At 43.1% G+C, this 19,546-nt stretch overlaps 1 protein-coding gene across 2 annotated transcripts in view; it reads right to left on the reverse strand.

Annotated features, from left to right (window-relative positions):
• The window catches only part of PDE6C (phosphodiesterase 6C), a gene marked incomplete at both ends in the record, with an annotated part of 53,576 nt that overhangs the window by 9,292 nt on the left and 24,738 nt on the right, over positions 1-19,546 (reverse strand). For both annotated transcript variants that reach the window (XM_080912127.1, XM_080912126.1), the window contains 8 exons: positions 1,244-1,344; positions 7,405-7,492; positions 13,956-14,065; positions 14,425-14,532; positions 14,771-14,917; positions 16,710-16,778; positions 17,639-17,782; positions 18,703-18,852. In XM_080912127.1, coding sequence (XP_080768253.1) covers positions 1,244-1,344; positions 7,405-7,492; positions 13,956-14,065; positions 14,425-14,532; positions 14,771-14,917; positions 16,710-16,778; positions 17,639-17,782; positions 18,703-18,852 — 917 coding nt within the window. The remainder of the gene's footprint in view (positions 1-1,243; positions 1,345-7,404; positions 7,493-13,955; positions 14,066-14,424; positions 14,533-14,770; positions 14,918-16,709; positions 16,779-17,638; positions 17,783-18,702; positions 18,853-19,546) is intronic.

The raw sequence follows: 19,546 nt of genomic DNA on the forward strand, positions 1-19,546 counted from the left end.
TCTGGCCAGCCCCTTTATTGGCGTTCAATTGCATTTTTGCTTGGTGTCATCAGGGTCATGTCTTGAGTCTGATGTGCTAGAGAGTGCCTAATAATCCAGTTGCAGTGTGCCTCATCAGGAACATTCTAAACCAAAAGAATCATCTCACTAAAGGCAAATCCTTACACAATGCTGTGTGGGAAACGTGAGATTAAAGAATGATATTTGCAAAGAGTCTGGTGTCATACATGGGGAAAAATTGCAACACACTCAACAATACCACGAAGTGGGAAGGGTGGGGTGCGTTGGGATCAGAGGCTCTCTTCAAAGGTGAGAAGACTTTTCATGATGAAATGGGGATGGAGCGCCTCGGTTGCATTACGACTTCCATTTCTGTCCTTAAAAACGAAACTCTGAAGCACACAAGATGCTATTGGTTAACACGGGTGGAAGGTGAGCCCCGGGTGTCTGGAAACCATGTTATTCTAAGCTTGTGTCACAGCTGGACGGTTTTTACTAGTTAGGCTTTTAAAGGAGGGTTAGCAACCTAATATTTAGGTCCTATAAATAGTTCATCTCTTTCTAGTCAGAGTTCACCATGAAACTTAATATTTTACTTAGAAGAAATTGTGCAGACACTTGGCACCTCTGCTTTCCTTGGCCTCTACCCTGAAGAACTTAAGTTTTGTGGGTTTAGTTTGTGTGTTGGAATCATCAAGATTGTTCAACCCAAAACTCTCACAGGCTCAAATTTCTGAGCCTGAAATACCACATACCAGATTTGGGCAAGCATTCTACCACCGAACAAGTCCTATTAAAGAATAGATTCTGAACCATGGTGAGTTGCCGGGATGCAAAGGCACGTGTGTGATTGTGTGACATTATTCTTTAGGCTGTACACACAGATTCCTTCTGTTTGAGCTTCTTTAGGTCACAGGCCATTTAACAGGAGAGGCATGTGTTTTCAAAACACATCTCCAGAATAGAGTAAGTTCACTGACAGCCAACTACCAAGAGGGAACCTGGCATTCCAAAAAGAAAAGGTTTGTGAGCCTGTTCTAAAACATTTTATGTATATGTGTGGATGATCACAGAGGTCAGATGGGACATCATATCCCAGAGCTGAAGTTACTGAAAGTCCAGCCCCAGCCCTTTGCAAGACTACCAAATGCTCCCAAGTAATGAGCCGTTCCTCCACGTCTTTAAAATTCAGTGCAGAAGGAAGGGCCCAAAGGCACTCTGACTCCCCCGGCCTCACACTTACTTGAAATACAGCGCCAGGTCCGTCGCTATTATTGCGACCTCGAACAAATGGATCACTGTTTCAAACTGCCGCTTGTTGAGATTCTGGAAGATGTTTAAACTCTGTAAGATGAACAATCCACAATAAAATACAGCCACCGATCGGCCTTTGGCTCAACAAACACACAGAACAAACCATTAACGAAATTAAGGTTGACAATAGCCTGTCTTGCTACCTTTTTTGATGTCTGTTTTTTTTTTTTATCACTTCTTTATTTTCATTTTTTTGGTGGTTTGCCCGCACGTGTGCCTGTGTGAGGATGTTGGATGCCCCGGAGCTGGAGTTACAGACAGCTGTGAGCTGCCATGTGGGTGCTGGCAATTGAAAGAGCAGTCAGTCCTTTTAACCACTGAGTGGTCTCTCCAGCCCCTGACATCTGATTTTTTTTTTTGTTTGTTTGTTTTGTTTTGTTATTGTTGTTGTTTTTAATCTCATGATTTAATTAAATTTCTCTATTCTACTTTGAGTAAGGTCATTTAAGATCTACAAGTAGGCTCAGCAACTCCACATCCACATCTTTAGAATAAATAATTTGTTCTCCTTCAGGTCCATGTGAAGAATAAAACAATAGAGTAAAAACTTACTTTTATTGATTGAGGCACTGAAATAAAGGATTTCTGGAGATGTCCAGTGGTTAGGCATGTGGCACTGTTGACACATGCTAATTCTAGAGCAACCATGAAACCACTTATTTCTCGGGAACCAACAGCTACACTAACACTCATGTATGCAGGAAGAAGTAATGAACCTCTCCCATGATCCTTACACTGTTTTCTTGCAATATTTTACAAAGACTTAGTAGATGCCCCCTCTGAGCTCTTCATTAATAATCTCTTCATATATGAATCAGTTTCATTTTCTAGATTACTAGAATATAAAAATCAGAGCGGTCATTAAAAGCCATGGTATTCTGGATGGACCATCTTAGTTATGCAGGACAGAGGCCAGATGTACAATGGTGTTGCCCAATGAAGGAGATAGTGTAGAAGCGCATTGGAAAGAGAGAAGCAATAGTTTACAGGCCTGTGTGGAGAGACAGGACGAGTATGCTGCAGAAAGGAATGCGGAACTGAATTCCAGAATAATAAGAGCAAATGAGTATTTCTTGCCACTATCAGCTTCTAAGTGCTTCATGAATACTCTTATTCTATGGCAAACCATAGCCCAGAGACATTAAGCAACTTGCTTTGGGTTAAACAGCCAGAACAGGGCAGACCTGGTTCAGATGAACCAATGTAACCTGTCCATACATTGTGTGGTCTCAGTTTTTTACCCCCACTGCCTTTTGGCAAGAAGCCCAGGGCCAGGTCCCACCCCCACTATTGACAGCTCTGTGTCCCGGACACAGCGCCAACACCTGCCTTTGTTTTCTCAGTTGGATAAACTTGTCCTTCCAACTGCCTAATACTTAGTCTGTGCTCAATAGAGACCCATGACCCAAGGAAGCAAACTTGGGGAATCCCTCAGAAATTAAAAATTTCTACAGAATTGTTGGATCTTTGTTAGGATAATAGTACTAGGTACAGTTTTGAGGCCAGTTCCAGGTTAAAATAAAAGTAAACAAATTTTTAAACCACAATCCAAATCTGGTGGTCAGAGTCATTCCAGAAGACTTTTAGGCTTTTGCCCAAGAACTCAAGTTCTAGACATAACAAGTTTCTCTGGAGGCCATCTAGAACAAAAACTGACATTTTGTAAGCAGTAGACAGGCATCTACCATTTGTTTTGTTAAAACGGTGGGTTCAAGCTGGGCAGTGGTGGCACACACCTTTACTTCCAGCACTGGAGCAAGCAAATCTCTGAGTTCAAGGTTAGTCTGGCCTAAGGAGTGAGTTTCAGGACAGTTAGGGCTACACGGAGAAAGCCTGTCATGAAAAGCCAAGCGCGCAAGCAAGCAAGAAAGCAAGCAAGCGAGCAAAAATTCACTGTGTTCATTGTTGCAAGATGGGAAGAACCAAGCAGTGGCCAGCAAACTCCCAGATTACAGGGGGGAAAAAAAACTATTCCTACTAGAAACTGTTCACAATGACACCACGAGACATCTCAGTCCAGTCTGATGTGGTTTTTGTCTGTCTGTTTTGTCTTCTCTTTCTTTTTTAAAGATTTTATTTTTTTAAGTTATTTATTTATGTGTATGCCTACATAACAGAAGAAGGCATCAGATCTCATTACAGATGGTTGTGAGCCTTCATCTTCAGGTTGCTGGGATTTGAACTCAGGACCTCTGGAAGAGCAGTCAGTGCTCTTAACCACTGAGCCATCTCTCCAGCCCCTAGTTCTTGTTTTGTTTTTGTTTTTTTTTTTGGGGGGGGTGTTTTTTGCTTTGTTTTGTTTTGTTTGCTTGTTTGTTTGATCCTTTTCTTTTGAGGCATGGTCTCATGAAGCTCAGGCTATGTAGCCAAGAATAATCTCGTATTCTTGATGCTCTTGCCTGTACCTTCCAAGTGTTGGGATCTTAGGCACACCACCACAGCATTATGCCTCCAGACTGTGCCAGTGAAGTTCACCCACTGTTAATGGAATGGCTGTTTCTGGGTGGTAGAATTTGAAGGCCATCATTTCCATTCTTAGTTTTCTTCCATACTTTACCTATTACTTGAATTTTTATAGTGGACATAGGTGTGTTTTTAATCCTAGGCTGTTAATTCTTAAAATATATAAGCATATAATGTTTCTTCTCCATATCCCTGCACATTGTTTTGAAAACATTGGAGAGAGGCAGGTGTGCCAAAACAAACCAGGAGGCCTGGTATCTAGCTCAGCTCCAGCCAGATCAACCCCTAACTGCTTGACTGCTATATATGTATGAGTGGTGTGTGTGTGTGTGTGTGTGTGTGTGTGTGTGTGTGTGCGTGCGCGTGTGCATGTTTCTACAAACTTGACTAACAATATCTCCACCTATTCACTCAGATCACAAGCTGATTCTTGTTTTGTTTGAAATACAGACAGTTCTGTTCATCAGAGTATGAAAAACAAGGACATTTCAGTTCAGTGTATTTTCATATGACAAACAAAATCTCTGAGTGATTCCCATAAGAGCCAAGATTGCTGAGTAAATTCCAAGGATTTCTTATGTTAAAATACACAGACTTTTAGTGGGCTTATTTCTTTACAGAATAATAAAAAGAGGCATATATTATTAACTAAAGTGTCATTTTTTGTGGTCAGTTTGATTGCTCATAGATGGCTGTGTGATTGTGTTGTCTGGCAACCATATTGACAAAGCTTTAAATGTTTGCAGTTAGAGGTTGAATAGCATTGTCGACAGGTCCTAGGAGAGACGGCATACATCACGAAGAGGCAATATTCCTTTCTAGAAAGAATAATGATCATTTACGTAGCCATCAAAGCCAGGTGTTCCAGTTTGCATCTCCGATGCTGATCCCCACCTGAGCCAAAAGCAATATGGAGAGGAAAGGATTTTTTTTTAGCTTGCAGATCACAGCTCATCACCGGGGGTGGGGGGGACCCATGGCAAGAACTCAAGTGGGCAGTGACAGAGGAACATTTCTTCCTGGCTTGCTCCTCAGACTCATTCTCAGCAAACTCTCTGTACAGCCCAGGACCACCTGCCCAGGAGTGGCACAGCCTGCCGTGGGTTGGATTCTCCTACAACAATTATCAATCAAGAAAATGCCTCATAAACAGACCCAAGGGTGAAACTGATGGAGATGATTCCTCAACTGAGGTTCACTCCCCTGAGGGGCGCCAAGAGTAACCACCACACCAGGTTAGACTGCAAAAGAAATAGCATTAAAAAAAAAAGAAAAACAGAGATAGAAAAGTGCACTTCTATTACAAACTGTCAAACTCCAGAAGGAAAAACATGTAAGTTACAAGGTGCCTTCTAAGTAACGTGGTGAGTTACTTGGCTGAAGGTCTTTAAATATTATTTGCCTGAAAAAACACAGTGTGAGCTGGGCAGTGGTGGTACATGCCTTCAGTCCCAGCATGCAGAAGGCAGAGGAAGAGGCAGGCAGGACTTTGAGTTTGAGGCCAGTCTGGTCTACAGAGTGAGTTCCAGGACAGCCAGGGCTACACAGAGACACACTGTGTCCAAAAACAAACAAAACAAAACAAGACGCACTAGTTCTTTGGGGACTGGAGAGATGCCTCAGATGTTAAGAGCACCGGCTGCTCTTCTGGAAGACCTGGGTTCAATTTTCAGCACCCGTGACAGCTCATAACTGTCCAGTTCCAGGGGAGCCGGCACCCTCACCCAGACATATATGCAGGCAAAAATCCAGTGCACATAAAAAATACAATCATTTAAAAGGAGTTTAATAAAAAGAAGCAGCACAGTCTGGCTCATGAGTTGCAACTGACACTGCTTCACTGTGTTACAAAGAAGGATGCACAGAAAACACTCTCTGCAGAGCTCCCGTGAAGACACTGACAACTGATTCTCACCTCCCTGAATCCTTTTCCTCTACTTCTCTTCATTGTCCTAAAACAGGCGGCACCTGTCCCCTGAATTTTGTCTGGAGAGAAATTCTCTCTGCACATCAGCATCAACAGTGGTCTGACTTGAAATGTAGAATCTGGGCTCCAACTCAGGAGAGTCTGGTCCATAAGTGGGAGATGGAGGCATGGGTCTGTGCTTTTACTCCCTCACCCTGTTAAAGAGATGACCCTGGAGCAGCAGGGCCAGGTGCCCTTATCTGAGACCCACCATCTAAACTCACAAAGGACCAACGACTGGACTACAGTTTGTTGCTTCCCAAGCCCACATTGACATTTGATTCTTGGTGTAACAATGCTAGGAGGAGACTGGGGGCCTTTAAGAGGTGATTGTATCATTAGGAAGAGTGGATGTCTTTCTGGAGGGCCTGGGTTTGTTGTTACAAGAGCATGAGGCTATTAGAAAGGGATGGATCCTTGTGTTTCGCCTGCTCTATGTGTGTCCACCTGACCTTCCCTCACAAGGTCATTAACAGAGGTCAAGGAACCGTGGCTGTCTGAAGTTTCCAAATGACAGGACCATGAACCAAAATAAACTTCAGTTCCACATAAATGACCCAGATTCTGATGTTTTGTTATGGAAAAAGAAAATAGATGGAGATAAATAACCTTAATGTACCACAGCAGCATTGCAAAGAGTTACATAGTGGGTGTAAGGTAGACAAGGCATTTGGCACTGTATTTATCCTTGATTGTTAGAACCAATCATGCCATGTTCTTCCTTTTTTCTACATTTATGTCCAATCGTTTCTTACAAAATGTCTCCACTTGGCTTTCATGACCTTTCATCACCTAAAAGAATTTGATCTATCTCCAGACCGGAACAGGTCTGTCTATTTGGTTCCTTGGCCTTTAATAAGACCCTATTACAGAAGCTGAGGAAAAGAAGGGCCATTCTCCAGAGGTGTGCTCTTCCTAATGAACGTGTGATTCTAAGCAAGTTCTCTGTCTGTGCAAAACACTATTTCCTTCGTTCTAAAACACAAGTCCTTTGAGTTGTTCTTGGTTTGGAACTGTCTTAGTAAAGTATATTTTGATCATATCCGTGACTTTTCCACATGCTCATAAACCCTTGAAACAAAGTTAATAAAGGGAAGCACCAGGCCTCTCTCTCCCCATGGAAAGTTAGCAGAATACAGTGAATGCCAGTCCTAATGGGTCCAAGCCCACCCATCCTGCATAAGCCGTCCATGCCAAATCCCTCCCCCTTTTCTCCTACAAACAGAGCTTGATTCACGGCTTCTCTTGCAAAAGCAGTATATCTTGATCTGAGCCTATATCTATTACCAAAATTTGACTTTCTCCAAGGTTCACACCCACTCTTCAGGGTGTGCCCCATGAGTAAGAAAAACAGTGGCTGCATAGCTGTTATCCCCTCTTTACACTTATAAGTAGATGCTTCAAGGTGCACATAGCCCTGATGCATTCTTTACCTATGGGCCCAGAGATCCTCTTTCTTTCTTTTCCTATTTACACCTTGGCATTTCAAAATCCAAATGCAGTATAGCAACTCTGTCGATGGGCTGAGACAGAGAAAGGCGAACTATACTTATATAAGGACACACATTGGCAGTGCCCTAACTGAAGGTCGCTCTCTTCTCAAGTACTTGAGGTACTTAGAGCCAGAACCTGAAAGTTTTCTTAGGGAAAAACTCTCGTACCTCATCCTGCAAGAGAGTCTTGCTATATTCCAGGTGATGTCGCTCTAAAATGGAACTCCCATGAAGCCTTGCAAGTGGAGAGGTGGACCTAGGAAGAAGAGGACATGGCAGAGCTTCATTGGCTCAGAGATTACACAAAAGTTCATACAATACCGTGTCTTTACTCTTCTAGAGTCTTTAGGTTCATGTCTTGTCTCCTTCTCTACTCAATGTCTGTGAAATGGCCAAATATTGGGAAAAACATTTTTAGCTTAGAAAATAAGAATGTGTCATATGATGGCACACACCTTTAATCCTAGCACTTGGAAAGAAGGTAGATTGACCTTAGTGAGTTCAAGACCAGCCTGGTCCACATAATGTGTTTCAGGACAACCAGACCTACATAGTAAAACCATTTCCAACAAAATAAAATAAGATAGTAAAAAGGTGGGAGGACTCCAATGTATATATTATTAAATTATTTAAACTGTTAAGTATGGTCTATCTCATGAATATAAAATCTTTAGGTTCTCTGAGCTTGTGATGTATGTTCTATGACTTATGTAACATTTATCAACTGTGGCTGTCACTGAGCTATCTACATAGAAAGTTTTCAATAAGAGTTTCCAAGCAGGGCTGGGAAGTGGGGGTGTTGGTCACAAATTTGTAACCAAAAGAATGAGACAAAAGGATGTAGCCAGCCTGGGCTACATGACCAGACCCTGTCTCAAAAACAATGACTTAATTTGAAATAAACAAATAAATATACACGATCTAGAAAAGCAAATGCAAATCAGTATAAAGTGTCCTTTCTTTCCTCCCCAAGGCAGTAGTTTACATTTAACAATATACATTTGTTAAGAACTAAGAGTAATTCTTTGGGAGCCAGGACCCCACTCCTGGTACCATTTGTCTTCAGTGCCTCCTGTGCTAGGAGGTGAAGATAAGTGAACATAAAAGCTAAAGGGAAGAAAGAGTGACAAGAGGCTGAGACCAAAATTCTGCAGGTCATGGGAAGATTTTCTATGGAAATACAAACAAACACTTTTAAGGAAGATGTCAGAAACATGGCCTTCGAGAACTTTCATTTTGATTCACAAAGAACAGAACTTTGTGGGGGAGGATATTTTGCCACATCAGCAGCAGGTGCAGTAAACCAATATTATAATTGATCATTTAAAACAAACTCATCAGTATCTACACGATGTCTGCACCAGAGATTTTTTTTAAGTTTAGTTTCAATTAGAAATTAGAATAAAATATTTAAATCTTTTTAAGAGATTGCAGATTGCTCATCTCTACATGGGGTATATATTCTGTGCCCTGTCCTCCCATGGCTCAGGGATCACTATGCAAAAGGGAACAGATATCTAAAAGCATAGGTTAGGAAGAGTCTAAGAACCAGAGGCAGTAGATGTCTACAAGGAAATACTGACTTCTAGTCACAGCAGGAAGATGCACATTTGAATTGTTCAAGCCCAAGCCAGACCAACTCCCAGCACGGAGTGAGAGTTGAGCACAAAATCCCACTTGTAGAACTATTGGCAACTGTCAGCTGCTGGGGAAAATGGTCAGTTTTCTCTAAATGTGCAAACCCTGATAAATTGATCAGGTTCTAGCAGAAGACCATACTGAAGAATAGTTGAGCAACACAAATTGGTTTTGGTGGGGGGTGGGGGAAGGCATAAAGATTGGTGGATAGAATGAGAGAGGTAGATCTGGGAAGAGTTGGAAGATAAGGGGATAAGTATGATTAAAATCTGTACAAATTTCTCAAAGAACTAATAACAAACTGTAGAACTTTTAAATACAATTCTTTTTTTAGATTTGTCAAACACACCAGAGGAGGCCATCAGATTCTATTACAGATGGTTGTGAGCCACAATGTGGTTGCTAATTGAACTCAAGACCTCTGGAAGAACAGTCAGTGCTCTTAACTGCTGAGCCATCTCTCCAGGCCCTGTAAAACTTTTAATTGGTCAGATTTGTTGTTGGGAAGCTAAATATTTACTCAGATATTCTCAAAATAACTGTTGACACATTTCTTCCACAGAGTTGGGAAGTATTCCACTACATAGAGAGATTACCAAACAAAAGACAGGTGCATGTCCATCTAAACTACAAGCAGTTTCCGAGCTCAGAAAATGGGGTACATTGGTACTTGGGCCCTTTGACCCATGCACCCAGGACACACAGCACATAGCAAGAACTGTATAAAATAATTATAATATATTTAGTGATCAAGAAGCAATTGAGTACATCAGATGGGAAGGGATGCTGGGAATATCTAGCTTAACTCTTCAAAACCAACATCTGAGAGACACTAAAAGCCAATGAAGCTACCCTAGGTTAAAGCAGACAAAGATATTCAACAATGATATGCAACAATAAATTCTTGATTATGTCTCAAATCAACTGATGGGGTGTGTTCAGTGAAGGACAGTATTAAGGTAACTGCAAACAGTCCAATCTATTAGCTTGTATCACCTTAATATCACACAGTATAGACTGAAGAGATGGCTCAGTGGTTAGAGCACTGGCTGCTCTTCCAGAGGCCCAGAGTTCAATTCCTGGAAACCACATGGTGGCTCACAACCACCTGTAATGGGATCTAATGCCCTCTTCTGGTGTGTCTGAGGACAGCTACAGTGTACTTATATATAGAACATAAATAAATTAATTTAAAGAAAACCACACAGCATCACTGGGAAATTTCCTTGGGTGAGAGTGGAGCTGCTATGTCTCTCTGTGTAACCCCACTTATGCTTGGGAAGTACATGCTGAAATAATTAGGAACAAAATGCCTGGGCATCTGCAGACTCACAAATACTTCAGTAACAGAAAAAAAATATGGATACATATTCATTCATACATATGTATTCAGAGAAGAAAAATACTTTGATTTGATAATTTTCAAGAATGGGGGTTTTCAAAGAAGTTACTAAAGATTTTGAAGATATCTTAAGGATTCAGAATAAAATATAAAATTCAGTAATAACTTTCTATTTTTAGAACGTCTGATCACAGTAAATTTGACGGGTTAAAAGATCCAGTTCAGACTGATGTCTAACTGTGCAGGCAAAAATAACCAGAGAGAAGCTTGAACCAAGGAAATGATGTGTGCAGTTCGATCATTTATCCCTCTGGGTTTCCTTATTTTCCAGAGAATAATCTTTGAAGGTTAAAATTCCAACAGGGCTGATGCTTCTGCGCAGTTGACTGACAGCTGACTGCTCCACAGATCTTTGTGGTTATGTGTGCCATTAGGAGACCATCTACAATATTCCCTAGGAAATTTTGAGGTGATGCTTTGGTGACCAAAGGCTAGACACAAATAAAAATGATCTGAAAATTTAAGAAGAATGGTGTGATTTGTGCATGAACGGACCTGGGAGATTGGTTCTGTAATTGTTTAAACAGGTGGTCTGTAAACGGCCACTGAGATGTCTTTCTATGGAAGCCTAGTGATGTCTGGGTGGAGATTTCAGCCAGTCAGGTGGGAAGGCACCTCACGGACTCTCCCATGAGTGTTGGGATTGAGCTCACTCAGCTTTTACTCAGATGGCTGGATTGAAATAGCCAAGAGTGTGGCTTCATTGACAATCTCGGTTGATTCTCTGAAGCATCTCTCTAGTTATGTGCTGAGAGCCCCACCCTTTCTCTGTTCTGAAGCACAATATTTCCCAGGCTCAGCTGAGCATCAGTGGAAACTTGACTATTTGATTTCCACATAACAAAAAAAAAAAAAAAAGGAAAAAATATTAAGTGTTTTTGACCTCGACATGAGTACTGTGGTGCACACCCCCCCACACACAAACACACACACACACACACACACACACACACACATACATACACATTTAATAACATTTTTGAAGACTTTGATTTTAAGGAGATAAAATTTCAGTAGGATTAAATACAAAGTATTTCAAGACATGTCTGAATTACCGTGTCAAACTTTGGAATCCACAGTTTGGAAATGACATAAAAGTGCTGAAGTGAGTGGGGAGAATCATGGTAAACGAACTGTAGTTCACAGAGAAGCTCATGCTAGTTGGTGTGGTGCATATCTATAATTCCAGCATGCAGGAAGCTGAGACAGGAGGATCATGACTTTGAGTCAGTTTGCACTATGCAGCACATCCTTCCTAGACACGTCCCTCAAAGTTTTCAAAACCTTAGTGTGTTCAACCTGAGAAGAAAATACTTCAGGAAGAAAGAATAAAGATGGTTTAATTTTCTCTAATATATAAAGAAGAAGCCAATGGGTTAGAGACCATGATTGCTTATTCCTGCAGATCCACAGACCCAAGCCAGGAGAAATAGGAACTCCATATAGGGACATCAATTCCAGCTCAGTATGATGGAGAATATATCTTCATCAGAATCATCCAAGGATAGAGGGAGGACTGTACCATGTGAGCAGATGTGTTCTCCATCATGGAAAGCAATCAAATGGAGACTACAAAATACAGGAAGGTGTACAGGGAACATCTATAATTCTTAATGTTTTTCTTATCGCTGCATTTTCCCAAGGAGATAAAAATATCAGAGAACCAAACAAGACTGCAAAAGGGATGAGAGGGAAAAGAAATCTAGAACATGTAAAGAATGAAACAAAACCAACTGGCTGGAAAAGTGAGTAGAGTACACAGGAACTCGGAGGGGCAATGAAACCATGAAAACGGGCTTTCGGGTGTTGTCAGAACTTAGTCTGTGCGATAAGGGGTCAGATGTCCTGGAGGCAAGTGATCAGACCAAAGGCACAGGGTCAAGCCTAGAGGTGTCCCCTGTGTCCCAACAGCTCTGGTCACTCTGCAGGCAGTCTTCCTGCCACCATCAAAGTGAGAAGAATCCAGTCTTAGCCAGCCTTTCCAATGACTGTATTTGCCAATGTAGCAGTCTCTCTGAGGAATTCTGTGAAATCCTTCCAGGGCAACAGAAAGGGCCTCACAGTGGCTCCCCCCCCACACTTTTTTTTTTTAAATCGAGTAGTTAGTTTAAGACTGCATTTGATTCCAAGGAACTTAATAAGCCTGTCAGAAGGTGCTACCTGTGCTGAGGCTGAGGAAGATGTGAATGTCCCCAGTCTGATGTCAAGAAACTCTTCTGTGGCCACACATTCCTTCTGTCCAATTTGCAGAAAAGAAATGGCTGGAAAATGGGAACAGCTTAGATACCTGGCTAACGTGCAGCCCGGGATGTGGCCCCACGCATCTCAAAAAACCCACGAGCAAGAAGGGGCCTCACCTAGCTCTGCTGCTGACTATAACCTAAAGCAGGTCTGACACCATCTTTCTGAGTCTGTTGACTCATCTATGAAGGGAATGGCGTGACGCAGCTGGAGGTGAAACCAATGAGGCCTACAAAGAACTTAGGTCAGTTTCCAGCTCACGTGAGGTGTTAACACCACAGACGTGGTAGGACTCAACTGTGACCCCAACTGAGGTCAGTAGTTTTGGTTTTGTTTTGTTTTTGGGGGGCACAGAATGAGAGAGGACTGACTCCACTGGACCCCCGCCCCAGGACCCTTGTCTTAGTAAGGACAAAATGGCTGGCTCAGGTGTGGTGCCCTGGGATCAAGCTTCAGTGGAGACTCTGCTTTCAAGATAAAGGTTGACAGCACAGTTGCTCCAAGTGCAAAGAGACTGTTCGGAATGTGTGCTTTTCACTCACGGAGTGTCTTTATCTCAAGTCCCGGATACACAGTTTTCACGGGCGTAATCTCACTTGACCCCCAGTCTCTGGAAGGCCAATGTTAGAGCCATTTTAAAGTTAAGAAACTGAGTTTCAGAATAAAGTGAGTTGCCTAAGTTTCCCAGAGAGGAAGTAGTCGGAGCCCACAAACCCACAGGCCAAAGCCTGTGGTCTCCAGAACACTTCACTACCTCTGCAGGATGGTCACTGGGTAGAACCGAGGGAGGTGCGAGGATTTTATATGTTTGATTCCATCCAATCTTCATAGCTGCACATCATTAGTATAATTCCTGTTGCCCAGATGGGGAAGTCAAGGCTTGGGAAGTAAATGACTTGTGAATCTAAATCTGCCTGACACAGTCTGCATCTGTATCATCACACTTCCTTCCTAGGGACAAGAGTAGGAGGTGTCAGGACATTAGGCTAGAAGACCAGCTGAGAGAGGGGGTAAAGGAACCAAAGGACCAGGAACTGAAGGATTACAAGCCCCAGAAGATAAGTTTTCTAGTCTGGGCAGGGGAGCCGCTTCCTGGATATACAGTGCAAGCCTAAGATTAGTCCACTAGGATACTTGAATGTGATACTCTGATTATTATGTGAACAAAGCTGGGGAACCTCAGAAGTGGAAGCAGAGAGGGGGGAGCGAGGAAGTGAGAGAAGGAGGGAGGGAGGGAAAGAGAGACAGACAGACACACACATACAGACACTATGGAAAAGATGCCACAAGCTTGTAGCTCAGGAGAGATAGAACAGATAAAAGCAGCAGAGGAAGTGGCTGGGCTGTAGTTCGTGGAGGATGGAGGAGGATTTCATCCCTCTCCAGCGTCTTCCAGCATCCATCAGCCCAGGTCAACACGGTGCACACACTTACTTACTTCATTTGGTACAAGTTATTGGTGCCTCTGTGGTCAATGTCATGGCAGAAAGCAGCAGCAAGCATGGCAAAAGCTTCAAGGTCTGTATAGTATTTCTTTAGTCTCCCAGTCTAGAAAGAGGTATGAATACATTTATAGAGAGGCCAGCACATCTCACTGCGGGTGTAGCCCGGTGGGCCTGCAAGGAAGGGGGTGATCACCACGTCTCTACTGAAGACTAGGTTTTCATCTAGTGAGTCTCATGGCATCCCAGGGAATTTTCGGAACCTTGGAGGTATCTGGACTTTCCTTTGAAATGTAAATGGATGAAGTGCCCCCCGGGAAGACCCCCATCACTGTCATCGACTGCAGGAGGCTTGGAGTCTGAGGGATCATGACAAAACAGGACATGTCCTCTTTTTCTCACTTCTCAAGGGGAGAATATTCAGAGCCGCAAAGACTTTCAATGGCTTCCAGCCTCCATACCTACCATTAACAAAGTGAACATGGTCTGCCCCACGTTGAATCCGTGCCGCCAGTTGTGGTAGGTGACGGGGCGGTACCCTTTCCGAACGGTGTACATCCACCTTGTAAGAACCTGTGGCCCAAAGGCAACAGCACCACTCAGACTTTAGACAGAACTCTAAAGGGTAGGCGGCCTGGGGCACGCTTATCTAAGGTGGTATGCCGGTGCTGTTGACAGAGTTTGAGCCGGTGCAGTCACAAAGTTAATGATAGTTTGAAATCCTAACTTGAGCTAATCTTTGGAACCGCAGAAACAAACATCACCGAAGCCCAGCAACAGAGTCAGCTTTTCGAGGGAAATGTCACCTGACCTCTACAGGTACTTTGAATTTCTCCACCACATTTATCTCCAAAAACAGCCGCAGCCCACATTTGACCAACTCGTGCTCCGTGATGGGGAAGTCGCTGAAGCAGAACTCGTACAGGGCCGCTGCTCTCGGGTCTGGCAAGTCCTCCTTCTGTTGGAAGGACAGAGTTGTTTCACAGCTCATCCAGCCTATAGCCCGGCGTGCAGTACAATTATCAATGGTGAAGGGTTGATAGGAGGGGCCTCGGAGGCGTCTTAGTTTAAGGTATTTATCCCTAGGAGTTAAATCCCTGGAACCCACATGGTAAGAGAAAAATGGCTCCATGCACACACACAGGCCCGTCTTTCTCTCCCCTTGGTCCCCTCTTCTGTCTCTACTCCCTTTGTTGCTTAGAGCAGCTCAGTGTGCACCAGTACCTGGTAACCAGTAAAGCCTCAATTCAGAGCCATGTTTAAATTTTCTAAGTGGGTTAGACTCCAATCTAATCCCAGGGGCTCCTTCCTTTCTACGGTGGAAACTTTTGTTGGGCTCAAAAGATTTAAGAATATGTAGAGGTGGCAGGTAAATGAGGCCCACAGTCGTGACTGTGACCCAGGAGATCAAAGAATTGCATCTTTTTAATTTAAATTTTTAGTTTAGTTTAGTGAGATGCTTTATAAAACTCAGGCCAAATAAGGCTTGGGGCTTGGGTTATTAGAGGATACAACACCACGTTCTCCGTGCTATTGGAGAAACAATGGTTGGAAACAGGTTCCAACCAAATGAGTGGGATGCTGAAGGGGCATCTCCGAAGCTGAGCTGCTAGGAGGAAGAGAAGGAACAGAAGAGGGGACGGAGGGAGAAGGAGAGAGGACTTACCAGGGCAGGAGACAAGTCATAGAGGAAATAGTGGTGAGGAGGGACACAGGAGATCACTGGAAATATCGGGAGGGAGAGGAGTACAAGAAGCCAGCCCAGGAACCAGAAACCAGTTTTACTTAAAGCAAGCATATGCCTGCCATTTGGTGTTCAAATGTATGAAAACTGATCTCAGGGGAACCTTCAGCTCATGGAGGGATGTGACCTGCTTTTCTGTACTTTTGTTTTTCTTCAGCACAGTATTGAGGCCACAGTGTGCGCCTGGGCACCAGTCACTGAGATGAGTTCCCCTCTAGGTCTGGGGTAACCACACAGCTGCTGCCAACTCCTCCTTCTTGGTGCTTTCTCTCCCATCACGGCCACTGGCCTGAGGAAGACTCTGTCGCCCTGGCAGGTATGCCCTGCTGCAACCCAAAGCTACTAAAATGATAAACTTAGCCACAGTCTCCCTAGATCCCGAGGTGCCTCTTGCAGCCGTCTAGTTTAGCTATGATTGTAAAGGATCTTTGTGGGATGAACTATATTGAACAATGATAGGGAAAAGCAGGAAACCAAAAGGCCAGTTATGTGTGTCAACTTGACACAAGCTGGACTTATTACAGAGAAAGGAGCTTCCCTTGAGGAAATGCCTCCATGAGATCCAACTGTGAGGCATTTTCTCAATTAGTGATCAAGGGTGGGAAGAATCCATTAAGGGTGGTGCCATCCCTGGGCTGGCGGTCCTGGGTTCTATAAGAAAGCAGGCTGAGCAATCTAGTAAGCAGCATTCATTCATGGCCTCTGTTTCAGTTCCTGCCTTCAGGTTCCTGCCCTGTGTGAGTTCCTGTCCTGACTTTCTTTGGTGATGAACAGCAATCTGAAAGTGTAAGCTGAATAAACCCTTTCCTCTCCAACTTGCTTCTTGATCATGATGTTTTGTGCAGGAATAGAAACCTTGACTAAGACAGCCAGTCTACAGAAGAACTCTTTCTTTCCAGCCTTGGATAATGTTGAAGAAGAAACTCATCATTTGCTTGAAAAATTTAAAGTGTGTATCCAAATAGATTTTATTAAAAGGACATCAGGGTCAGAAAGAAACACTTACCAATATGGCCAGGAGCTGTCTCTCTTCACATTCTTCAATTACATCTACATTTAACTTCTCTTTAAATTTCTAAAATGGAAAAGCAATAGAGGTGTGGAATCCCTACAAAGATTTCTGTCCAATGGCTCCACTGCTTAGACCAGTTGAGCTGTATCTAAAATAGGCTACACATCTGTTCCAAATAAAGACATTCTGCATGGGAAGAGACTGAAAGCAAATGATGAGGAGGAATTGTTTCAAAGAGATAACCTAAAACAACTGAGTTCTCTCCCTCTCCAAAATGTAGCAGTAGCCATCTTAAAAGCAAACTAAGGGCTACACTTTTGTGGTGATCAGAACATTCTTAGCAAACAGACACTGGCTCCCTCAGCAGAAAATGATACTGGACTCGATCACCTGACTTGGCTTTAGTCAGTGAGAACTTTAGAGACTGTCATGTGAGCAAAGGCTTTAGAATCACCAGGTTGCTGCTGGTCCACAAAAGATAAGAGGTCACAGGGCCAACTAGACTCACAGCTGGGTCACCAAGGTCAATTAGAGCCTGCTCAGCTCACAGCTATAAGGAGAAGGTAGACGCTTATTAATGAAGGTCACCGAGCTGAAACAGTGGTTGTTACATAGCATGCTAGGATAATGGCTGATAGATTGCTCTTTCTCACAATATTCTTTTCCTCACTGATATACAAGAATCCAGATACATTGTTTCTGCTCCAACACACCCAGGAGCTATTTTGCACAAAGTACTAATGTAACACTGTGGTCTGGAATTCCAGGAAGAGAAGCTTACCAGCCGACAAGGCTCCTTCCTCCCGAGCCTCTCCTGCATCTTCGTTTCTTGACCCCAGAAGCAGGCCCCTGCTCATCAGTCATTAGGTGGTTTGCAGAAGCTGAGGTTCAGTGCCACCTCCTGCTCTGGATTTCCCACTTACCAAAATAGAGCAGATTTCATCGGGGGTGGCTTTCGTGAGGTTCATAATCATTTCCTGGGCAATGTCCTTTCTGCTTTCCAGCTTGTTCACTCGATCATAGGTATCCGTGTTTAAAAGAGACCATCCAAGAAACTGGGTTAAAGTCTGAAGTGTAAGAACAGTGACTCAGATCCTTTGTGGACAACAACCCACATACTTCCCTATACTGATCTCCCTTCCACCACCACCAACCCAGTTCTTGCCTTAAAAAAAAATTATTGTTGCTTGAGAAATTCATGTGTGCATATAATCTCCTTTATCAAATTCACCTCTGTTCTCTTCTTTCTAGTTCCTCCCCCATCATTCCTACTTCCTGACTTTATGTCCTCTGTGTTCAAAGCCAACTGATCCACTCAGGGCTGCCTGCGTGTGTGTGTGTGTGTGTGTGTGTGTGTGTGTGTGTGTGTGTGTGTGTGTGTGTGTAGCCAGCCACAGGAGTATGAGAAGCTTCTCCGGGGCTCTTTCCTGAAGAAAACTGATCCTTCTCCAGCAGCCACTGATTAACAAGGATTCCTCAACTAAGAGGTGGGACTTCATGAGCCCTCCTCGACCCATACTGCCAACCCAGTTCCTTGTATCAACCTAAGAAAAAAAATAAAATCTGAATTTGTTGCCCAGACAGTAAAATTAACTAAGCTTTGCTTTTCAAAGTGCCAAGCCTCAAGAACGTTCTACTGAAAAAATTACAAACAAAATGAAGTAAAGCAGGAGCTAAACATTAGAAGTTTGAGGCTGGGAATGAGAGAGATTTAAAAAGGAATGGGGGGGGGATAATAAATATTCTTCAATGGTTTTATAAGATTAGAAAGAGTTTGGGCAAAATCAAACTTTATACTTGTATAGAAAATGTTGTAATACATAGCAGTCCAGAGTCAGAAACGACAAATAAGGATGTACTGATTACAACCATGCGACTCGTGTCTTGAGTGTTCTGATCTCAGTGCAGACTCGGAGGGAGATGTGCAGCTGCCGTATAATTTCACTTCTCGATATGCTCAGATACATCTGCCGTTCTCCAAGCTCACCTCAGTGATATGTTCATCATGCTCATCAAAGGCCCGCCCATCCTTCCGGTTGTAAAACGTAGCCACGCCCACGATGTCTTCTTTCTTGTTGACAATAGGCAGGGACAGGACATTTTTAATGACCCAGCCGGTTTCATCGACCGGTCCTTTCTATAAACAATAAGGGAAACTGTTACTTTAACGTTTTCACTTTTTATTTCTGAAACAAGTATAGACTGGCAAGATGTTTCAAAAGAAATGTAGACGGCTGGAGAGATGGCTCAGTGGTTAAGAGCACTGACTGCTCTTCCAGAGGTCCTGAGATCAATCCCCAGCTCACAACTATCTGTAATGGGATCCAATACCCTCTTCTGGTGTGTCTGAACACAGCTACAGTGTACTCATATACACAAAATATATAAATCTTAAAAAAAAAAAGAAATGTACAGAGAAGTCCATGGACCTTTCTCTTAGTTCCCACCAATAGAAACATTTCATGTAACTTCAGTGCAGTACCAAAACCAAAGAACAGACCATATACAACCTACAGACCTTGTTCAGGTCTCACGAGATCTGTATGTGCTTATGTGTGTTTATCTCTCATAGAAACTTCCAACTATTATTAGAATCAATTGAACCACCCCACCAGCCTGAGTTACCTTCCACTACACCTACAACCACCCCTACCCACCCGCCGCTTAGCTTATTTTAAAGTAAATCTTGGGGTCAGAACACGGTTAGGACAAGTCTCTAAGCCATCCATTCAAACGAGCCAGAACAAGGGCAGCTGTGTTCTGATACTTTAACTTTCCCCTTTGGCCCCAGCTCTGGGGATGGAAAGAGCTTCTTATCTTTAAGTTACCTC

The sequence above is a fragment of the Micromys minutus genome (genome assembly GCF_963924665.1).
Source record: "Micromys minutus genome assembly, chromosome: 2".
NCBI lineage: Eukaryota > Metazoa > Chordata > Mammalia > Rodentia > Muridae > Micromys > Micromys minutus.